The 10,000-nt window shown below is 32.2% G+C and overlaps 1 protein-coding gene across 4 annotated transcripts in view; it reads left to right on the forward strand.

The window, feature by feature from the left end:
• LOC107222311 (protein bric-a-brac 2) overlaps window positions 1–8,028 on the forward strand; it is a 126,629-nt gene extending 118,601 nt beyond the window's left edge. For all 4 annotated transcript variants that reach the window (XM_046731494.1, XM_046731496.1, XM_046731495.1 and 1 more), the window contains exon 6: window positions 431–8,028. In XM_046731494.1, coding sequence (XP_046587450.1) covers window positions 431–873 — 443 coding nt within the window. In that variant the 3' untranslated portion in view covers window positions 874–8,028. The remainder of the gene's footprint in view (window positions 1–430) is intronic.
• Window positions 8,029–10,000: the final 1,972 nt, after the last annotated feature.

Genomic DNA, 10,000 nt, shown 5'->3' on the forward strand with positions numbered 1-10,000 from the left:
TGTGAGACTGTGGCGATAACGCAGCCACTAGAATCGCCCGCGGATAGGCAACCCCGCATACGCGGTGACAGGCGTGCTACGGGTTGCCTGTCCGCAGGTGTTTCGACATGTCGTCTTTGAACAGAACATGACACGAAGGAAAACCAAAGAATAATAGAAATCTAGCCCAAGGTGCGTACGAGAAAAAGAGAACACAGGAAGGAAGTTTACCGTGCGTACATACGTGAAATTTTGTATGAAGTTATTCTGTTGGATTATGGCGATAACGGGCACTCGAGTCGCCCGCGGATAGGCAACACCGCATACGCGGTGACGGACGTGCTTCGGGTTGCCTGCCCGCAGGTGTTTCGATATATCTTCTTTGAACAAAATGCGAAAGAATAATAGAAATCTAGCTAACTTGTTTTTGAATCGTGAATTCCTGTTTCAGGTTTGCGTCATCAGGTTTGCAGTATGGTGGCAGCGGCTCATTCCCAACAGCACGACATGATCGGCACCAACCTGTCGTCGAATTTGTCGACCAACATTCAGGCAGCGCTGCAAGCACAGCATCAGAACAATGGCAACTCACCGCTTAACCTCGGATTGGCGAGTCCGGGTTCCGGACCGCCGGAAAGTCCGATGGAGAGCCCGCTGGCGAGTCCGTTGGGTCCGCTAATGGACCCGGGACATATCCCAGGCAGCGTCGAGGTCGGAATTGGGGTCAGCGGGATGACGTACAAGCCGACTCGCAGTTTCGTTAGTCCAAGACCGGAGAACCTCTTCCAGGAGGATATCGCGGACCTGGTGAAGAGTCCCCATCACACCTTGAAGGACAAGGACAAAATACCGGTGAAACTGGAGCCTCTCCAGGCAGATTCTAGGTGCGAATAGCAGCCGGGTGTGGAGATCTAATCCTCCAAGTCCTCTGCGCCCCACAATAACTGTTTTCCGGTCGTGTTGAGTTCCTTCCCGCGTTCTGGAGCTTTGAGTTTGACTGGATCTCATTCTGTGCACATGTAGAAACGACAGCTAGCTGCTACTGGGAGTAGAGTATTTATATGGCATAGAGTCACGCACAGTTATGCGAGGTTCCTGTATATAAATTGTTTTTTCCCAGTTTGGAGAAGCGGCGAAAACGGAAAGAAAAAGAGGGGATAAATAAAAGTACATACATAGATGTATCTCGGAGAAAAAAAAAAATCAATTATTGAGTAAATACATGTATGCGTAGTAAAGATTGTCAAATGGTAGTGTGACGAAAATTACTCTTCGAAATTTGAACATTGTGTCAAGGCTAGTTTTACGCCTGTTGACAGAAAACAAAACGTATAATGTGTATAACAAATGCGAATAATTTTTGTAATTATTGTAATGTAGAAAGAAGAGAAAAGAAAAGGGAAAAAAAATTTTAAACTCAACATTCGATGCGTTTATACAACCCGGACAACTCTCTCACTAAATTGCCTTCTGTAATGTAGAGGTGTGCAGCAGCATCCCCACGTGTATAAGATTATTCGATAAAATTGAATTATACATATATACATACATATAATATTATATATTATGATTATTATAATAACGATAAAAATAATAACCACAATAATTACATAGTTGTTATTATAATAGCTTTAGTAATAACGATAATAATAATAACAATAACAATAATAATAATAATAGTAATAATGAACGATTAAGATTACTGGTACCCATTAAAATGATAAATGCGCAGCGCATGAAATAAATTATAGCAGTATATAAAACTGATGTAATAAACGAGGAAGTAAAGGAAAAAATATTTAAAAGAACACACAATGTTATTGTCCCGTAATTCCGTTGATAACATAAAATAAGATTAGATTCTATAGACGCATATAAATATAATTACAAAATACGAACAATATGTAGGAAAAAAGCAGACGAGAAAAGAAGAAAAAGTAAAAAAAAAGGAAATTAAAACAATGCACAACAGAATCAGAACGTGAAAGACTTGATATCAAAACGCGTTGTTCGAGGCACAAGGCTCTGGATACGTACAATAAAATGTTTTTCTTTCTTTTTGTTTTGCTACACCAAACGCGCAAATATAAGAGCGATACATAAACATAAGTCACTGCAAGAAACGATTGATTGTTATTTGATTTTTGAACAGAAAGATTTATTAGAAAAAATCTATACGATTTACTTCTACATCTACGATTTTTATTTTATTCTTTCATTTACTTGTTATTCGGTTCTTTTTTTCGCATCCCTGCTGTCAACAAAAACGTACCAAATATCATTTTCATTGGTCGCTAGTTTAGACCGTCTTCAATCTTTAACAGCAATCATTTCGATTGGATAAGAAAAATAAGCAATAAGATCTTGACAACTGTATGTGAAGATTGATCGTACAACGGAAAAGCCGAGAATAATTGAACAAATAAACTCGTTGACGTAAAATCAAAACAAGGTAAAATACGCCATGGAAAAGTTGTACCACAAAGAAAACTGCGTGTAAAATTATTCGCGCGCCATCTCGAGGTGTATTACATAATGTACAAAATAAATCGTATAAATATACAATTGAATAATTGATGACGATAATAATAACCTCGGAATTAACGCGCGCGTTGGTTAAATAAGGAGAAATTTTTGTCGTCGAAAAAAGTGACGTATTATTGATGAAAAAGTATCCTTGTCAGTGAGTTAATCAATTTTCTTTTCTGGTTCCCGGTTTGCCGGTATCAATATCCTTGCATGTATATAAAATAAGAAAAAAAAAAAGAAAATAGCGTATATAGGCGAAGGTTAAAATTTATTAAGGTACGTAAGGGGCGGAGGCTATAACTGCGGAATATGTAATCTTGCCACGAACAATAGTATTACCTATACATATATAATATAGTAGGGCTTAAAATTCGATTTTTCCCTGCCTGCAGCCTTTACAGCGTATTTTATCATAACTTATCGCTACACACACAAACACAAGCATACAAGCTGTTACATCATTCAGCGAAGTTCCAGCTTGCGGTACTTTATGCGCATATTATATGAGGTCAAGTAGTAATACGCTATATTTCCTAAGATATAGTTAAAATCCGTAAAATAAAAAAAAAATTTTAAAAACTACAAAATGTTTATGTAAATATACGTATACATTATACACAGCGCTGCGCACGATCAACGACATTTTTCAACAACACAACATACCGTACACAGTCACACACCGCTGGGTAGAGTGCAAAAAAAAAATCAGAATAGCATCCACAGAAGAACGGCCACAAAGAAAACGGCAGTCTTCATTTTGTCAAAGTCTCACCCCCGCCGCGGTATTAAAATTTATTTTCAATTAGTACCGTAACGAAATATTACGTTAATCAAACCGATCTTTCGTTTTTTTTTTTTTTTTTGATATCACGAAGAAAAAAAGAGAATGAAAGATTCGGTGAAAAGTGTTGACGATTAAAAAAATTCTCGTTCTTAGTTTCAATATTGTTTGACAATGAGAAATGCACCCTTACTTGAAAAGAATAAATTTTATATCACGGGGTGAGTCGGAAAAAGAGAAAGATATTCGAAAAAGCGAAACGGTCTTCTAGGAACGGTAAAATTATAGAAACGACGAAAAATGTCAAAAATTAACACAGTTGAATAAAACTGTACGATCGAAGTAACGCTAGGCTGCATCAGCTATTTATATACACACTTACAAAATATATAAGTTATTATCATCATTATTATTATTATTATTATTATTGTTGTTGTTGTTGTTGTTGTTGTTCTTGTTGTTATTATCTACATGTAATAATAACGCCAAATGTATAATAGGTAATATAATTTTCAACACGCCCACTGCACATACTCAAGGTATATTTAAAACGTAAAACTGATGATCCGTGCATGTCGGATCGGTTTTCGTGGCTTTCGGAAGTTAGAATTAAACCAAATTCGAAGATTCATTAGGCAGCTAGCTACTATACCAACTATCTTCTGTACGCAATACACATTTATACCCGACAATTTATGTTGGGATACCGTGGATCTTGATAACTGTTACGTTTACCAATATAATAATAATAATAATAATAAATAAAATAAGTGATAAATGATACATAGACCCCGTACCTTAAGTATATTATACCTATAGTCGTGCTGTCCATACATCTCGTCGTGCCGTACAGTAAAAACGAAGTGAAAGAGGAAAAAAAAAAACAAAAAAAAAAACACACAAAAACAATTAAAACCACAAAAAAAAGGAAACAAACAAAAAAATAAAAAAAAAAAAAAAATAAAAATAAACAAAAAACAGTATATCTAGTATATTACGGATACATGTGGATAATTAACGTGTAATAGGTTTAGCCCGCAACAAAGAGATACGGTGAGGCGGTGAAAGGGAGGTAGAGAGAGAGAGAGAGAGAGTGTGAGGTAGAAAAGAGAGAGACGGCGTGAATCAAGTGAATAATGAATCACGGACATTATAATTTAATTCAATGAGATGATATTCGTGCGGAAAGACACAGCGAGACATAGCTTGCGGTTGCGAAACTATAATTTCCGCGAATCGCATATACATATACGCACACGCAATATAAATATATATATATATATATATATATGATAATTATAACTGTGTTACTTTATTCTGCAGAGGTTAGCGATTTTATTTTTAGTACGATTATTATTATTATTATTATTAATGTTATTATTGTAGTCTTGTTTTCTCTCTTTTCACAGTACATGGTACGATTATTATTCTCTTGTGAACTTTCTAGTCACTCGACGACAAAAGCCTCTTCTTCGTAATAATATAATACATTTTCGCGGCGAATGTATTGCGAGGAAGAGAATTCAAAGCGATGTAGTGTATGTTGTGTAACAAGGGCGGAAAATTAAAAATTTTTACCACCGGTGTGAAATTTTCAGTACGAGTCGTAGGCTCGCAAACACACGCGGGCAAAAATGACGCGACGCCCTTCGTACGACACCATATTTTTTTCTTGTAACACGTGTATGGATTCAGCGTGTTTTTTCTTTTCTTGCCAAAAGTCCGGGATCAAATCGCATTGATCAGTGAATTGAAACATGTGTGTAATAAGGAAATTAATAATTTTCGCGAAAAATAATAACTCGATTGAATTAAAAAAGTTCTTCGAAGCTTTTCAAGGGTCCTACTAATGTAAAAAAAATCCTTGGCGAAATCAAGAAATATAATGGTCAACCGTTTACCGAGTTGGCGTGGAATGCCCCATATATATATATATATATATAATTAAAATATATATATATATTTTTTTTTCTTCCGCCCGCTGTTGATTATTATTGATTATTATGACCGCCGGTCGGTAAAAAAGGGCTACGTTCGTCCCGGATCTTGAGTAAAAAGAGAGAAACAAAAAAAAAAAACCGCGGAAATCGTGCACGTGTTGCAAAATAATTATCGTTCGCGACTCTTCTAAGCTATAAAGTGAAATATGAAAATTGGGCAGCTATCTCTCTGATTTTTGATTAGGGGAAAAAAAAAAAAAAAAAAGAAAGTATATTCTTGCTATACGAATAAGAAAAAGAAAATTAAGGGAGATGAAGAAGAAGGAAAAGACACATGTGATATAATTAGGATTCTGAAATTTCAAATTTGCAGAATTATATGCGTGATTGTATATATATATATATATGTATTGTTTTTCTGTTTTTTTAATAGTCTTCGTATTACAAGAGTGTACTTTTTGCCGATAAAATCAAGAAACATGAAGTGAAATGAAAAAGGTAATTTGGCTAATCAGTTGCGCCGAAACGTCTGTAAGTGATCGTTTTTGTGACTGTTGAGACGAATAGTTTTGAAGAGGAATTGTCGTGAAAATTCTTCACTGTGTTGAACATATATTATTATAAATAAGTATAAGAGCGGCGACTATGTACAAAAAAAAAAAAAAAAAAACAAAAAAAAAAAAAATAAGTAACGTCTACTTTAATTTTCATCGTTCCTTATTATCGTTTTCATATTGAAACAAGAAAAAGGAGGGTAAGAAAAAAAACGACAGAAAGAACAGAGAAAATATCGGCGACACTTTTACCTTACTGTTTATTAAATATAAATAATAGGATTATTATCACTATTGCAAACACACACACACATATATATATATATATATATAAAGATATGTATCTAAACGCAATTAACATTTATGGTAAACTTGTAAAATAATAATAACGCCTTCCTGCCGTATATTTGGGGTATGAGAGAATTTATACGTGAAATTATTTGAAATTAATTTATAACCGAGAGATGGGAAAGTATTTGAATAACGATAAAAATAAAATAATAATAATAATAATAATAATCATCATCATCATCATCATCATCATCGTCGTCTTCGTCGTAAATGGTGAAGAGAGAAGGTTCTTACATTATACGGGGATAATATAAAGAAATTATGCATCAGTTGTATTATAAATGCATTGATATAGGTACACGATATTATGTGGAATTAAATATTACCGACAAACCTGTAAAAATCAAGCCGCGTGGCTATTTTATGCATCGATATATAAATATTATATATCTGTAAACATGTGTGAAATACTTCTATACTTGAATATTTTGATTTTCCCGCGGTTTGTGATACTTGAAAGCACATGCAAAAAGATCTGCGAACCCGGGCTGGTTTTCGATATATCTTTTTTTTCTTTTCAAAAGTTAACGTTTGACTTTTGCAACGAAAGTCTTTGCCAAGTGTTGACACTTTTTTCTCGTTATCAACGCGAACCATTAACAATTTTCAGTCAGCAAAATTATTAAATTATAAGTCTGTAAAACTTGACTTAACGTGATTGATTTGCCGCGATATTTCAAACGAAATTCCAAAATAATGTTGACAATTTTTATTTATTTATTTATTTATTTTTTTTTTTTATTTATTAAAGTGGCCTTCGTGAAAAAAATAATTAGAAGATACTGTTTTTGCTTGACTCGAATTAATAAGAGAGAAGAAAAACTGTTTGGGTGCAATGATCGTGGAAGAATTTAGGCAAAATTAACTAAAGAAACTAAATTATAAAGAAAAGGAGAGAAAAGTTTTGTTATTTAGGAATTAACGAAAATTGTGGTTTCATCGTGTGAAAATTTTTTGTCACAAGTCGAAAGTATATATGTATATATATACACACACACGTACACGCATATATGAATAGGTATATTATACGTTGGATTTGATTACATAATGTGAGTTAATAAAATTTCGGTGGCGAGACGACGCGTCTAATTGAAAACAAATTTAATGTGAGATAAATAGGAAGGAAGAGGAAAAATAAATTTTTAGAAAATTATTCTTGATACAAAACGTTTTTGTGCAAAAATTAAATTGAGCCGGGGAGGGGAAAATGATGAATAAACTCGGAGGTGGAACAAAAATTAAGAATTAAATTAGCGGTATTTGGAAGAAGAGAAATTTAATCAAGAAGGCGAGAAAATAAACAGTGAGATTCTAGGACTGTCTTTTGGGAGTTGAGTAAAAAATGAATTATCCAACCACAAAAAAAAAAAAAAAAAGTATATATACACATATATTATATGATTACCTGTATTTAAATTAAAAATATCGATCTCTAGAAACAAAATTTTTACATTTAGGCTTAAATGTGTTCAAAAGTTGGAGAAAAATGAAATAATAAAAAAAAAAAAAAAAACATAGAATACTTACCAAATCGTGAAAAAAGCGTTGTAAATTTATTGCGAGGATTTAAATTGAAAGAAGAGAGGTTTAAGCAGAGATGCGAGTTGATTAGAAGGAAAGAAAAAGAAAAATGGAAAAAAACAAACAAACAATTAAATTGTGAGAAATTAAATTATTAGCAAATATTGTGTATAAAGAGTAGTAAGTGCCTTCCAGAAAATTTAAGGAAAAAAAATGTGAGATAAAAATTCCCTAGATCGACCACTTGTGTAACAAAAAGTCATAAAATAAATTTAGAAACGCAACAAGAGAAAAAAAAAAAAGAAGAGAAAAATTTTAACATCGTGTGTAGGTAATTAAGAATTTTCAAAATTCGCTTAAACCGAGAAGAAAATGAAAAGAAAAACAGTGAGATCGTTTCTTTTTTCCTAATTTCTCACAAACTAGAAATATACGTGTGATCGTATTAGTATATTTTCATGATGTGTTTTATTTTTATATTTTTTGGTTTTTTTTTTTTTTTTTTTTCATATATTTCGTGTCACGACGAAAATTCTTGAAACGTGACGAAAAATTAACGAATGAAACGATTTATGGGTACGCTGAACGATTATACGAGTAAAATTAATCTTAAAACACAACTGCTGCGTGCAATCGTGTAATGCGTATTATCGTTAAAACAAAAAAAAAAAAAAAAAAAAAGAAAAAAAAAACACATTGCAAAAATATACATTTGCTGTCGCGAAACGGTTCATACGGTTTTAATGAAATTGCATACAAATCTCGAAGAACGCTCGACAAATTCGTCAATCTCAGTTATTAATTTTTATCGTCTTTAATATACATTGTAATCGATTAAAGTGTAACAGAAAGTAAAAAAAAAAGAAGAAAAAAGAAAATAAAATAAAGAACAAAGAATCGGTTATACCCTGAATGGCACGTTTCTTATTATTTTTACTTACATTCGCGGTTCCGTGTAACAAGACTATAAGATAGAAACAGAAACAAACTCTCTCAAACTTTAGTTTAAACTTCGTCATAATAATAACAACAATAATAATATTAATAGGTATTGTATAACGTAACTGTGAACAAATTCCCTAACTTTATACATATACATATTTATATATATATATATATATATATTATATACATATATACATATATATATATATATAAAAATATATAAATAATATTATGCATATGTAAGTGATACGACAGCGGAGAAGATAATAATAACTGTACGCATACATGACGATGATTATCCCATGCCATACAATATTGTTATCATCAATATTATTATGCTAAATATTGATGGAATTTTTTGTTTTTTTTTTCTCTTTTTGGCAAACACGTGCAGCTATAAGCATAACCGTATTGACGCAAAACCGATATACTTGCGTGTCATTTCAACAGGATATCGTTGTATTTGATTTTCGAAGTATAATCAGTCGCGTTCGAAAGCGTGAGAGATAAAGAGTTATAAAAATTTTTCTAAATTGTTTACCATGGAGGTAATAACAAGTCATTATATCCATCTATATAACTATGTGTATATATATACATTATATATATACATATATATAGATAGAGAGAGAAAGGATATATAAATAAAGTAAGAATAAAAATAAAATAGAGCTGTACGCGTGTTGTGATTAGTTTACAGTAATAATAACGATGTAGAGCATATACATATAGATTGCATATATGGTAAAAAAATATAGCGGTAAATTACGCGATGAAAAACAACAATAACAAATGAAAAAAAAAAAAAAAGTAAACCAACAATGAAGGAAAGAAAGAAAAAATCAATCGAAACAAAAATTATGTACAGTGTAAGAGCAAATCGATTAAGCAAATATCGTTTTTTGGCGTTTTTATTTTGTTATACGTTCGTTTCTACGTCGTCGCAAATTGTTTATTTTTTTTTTTTATTTTTTACCTGCCCCCTCCTTTCGACGTGACTAGAATCGATGCCAAAGACGTTATGAGTCCCGTAACATCTTTGATTGTGCTACACCGATCCCGTGTGTTTTGCGTATAATCGGTTGTTAATTTTTTTTTATTATAAATAATCATTGATTGATTGATTATTCAATTATTGAACAATGAATATTGTATATCGAGGGTTGCAGCAATAATCATACACCGATAATTATACACATAGACAAATACTATGTATAAAATAATGATAAAACTTTATATATTATTATTATTATCATTATAACAACAATATGCCGTAGATATAACAGTAATAAAATATCTTTCACATGTAACGTGCAATCTTATTATGCCGAAATGTTTAACAGCGCGGGTGTATACATAACACAATATTCGCATTAATTATGCGTATAAAAAGACGAAAC

Source organism: Neodiprion lecontei, chromosome 2 (assembly GCF_021901455.1).
Source record: "Neodiprion lecontei isolate iyNeoLeco1 chromosome 2, iyNeoLeco1.1, whole genome shotgun sequence".
Taxonomy (NCBI): domain Eukaryota; kingdom Metazoa; phylum Arthropoda; class Insecta; order Hymenoptera; family Diprionidae; genus Neodiprion; species Neodiprion lecontei.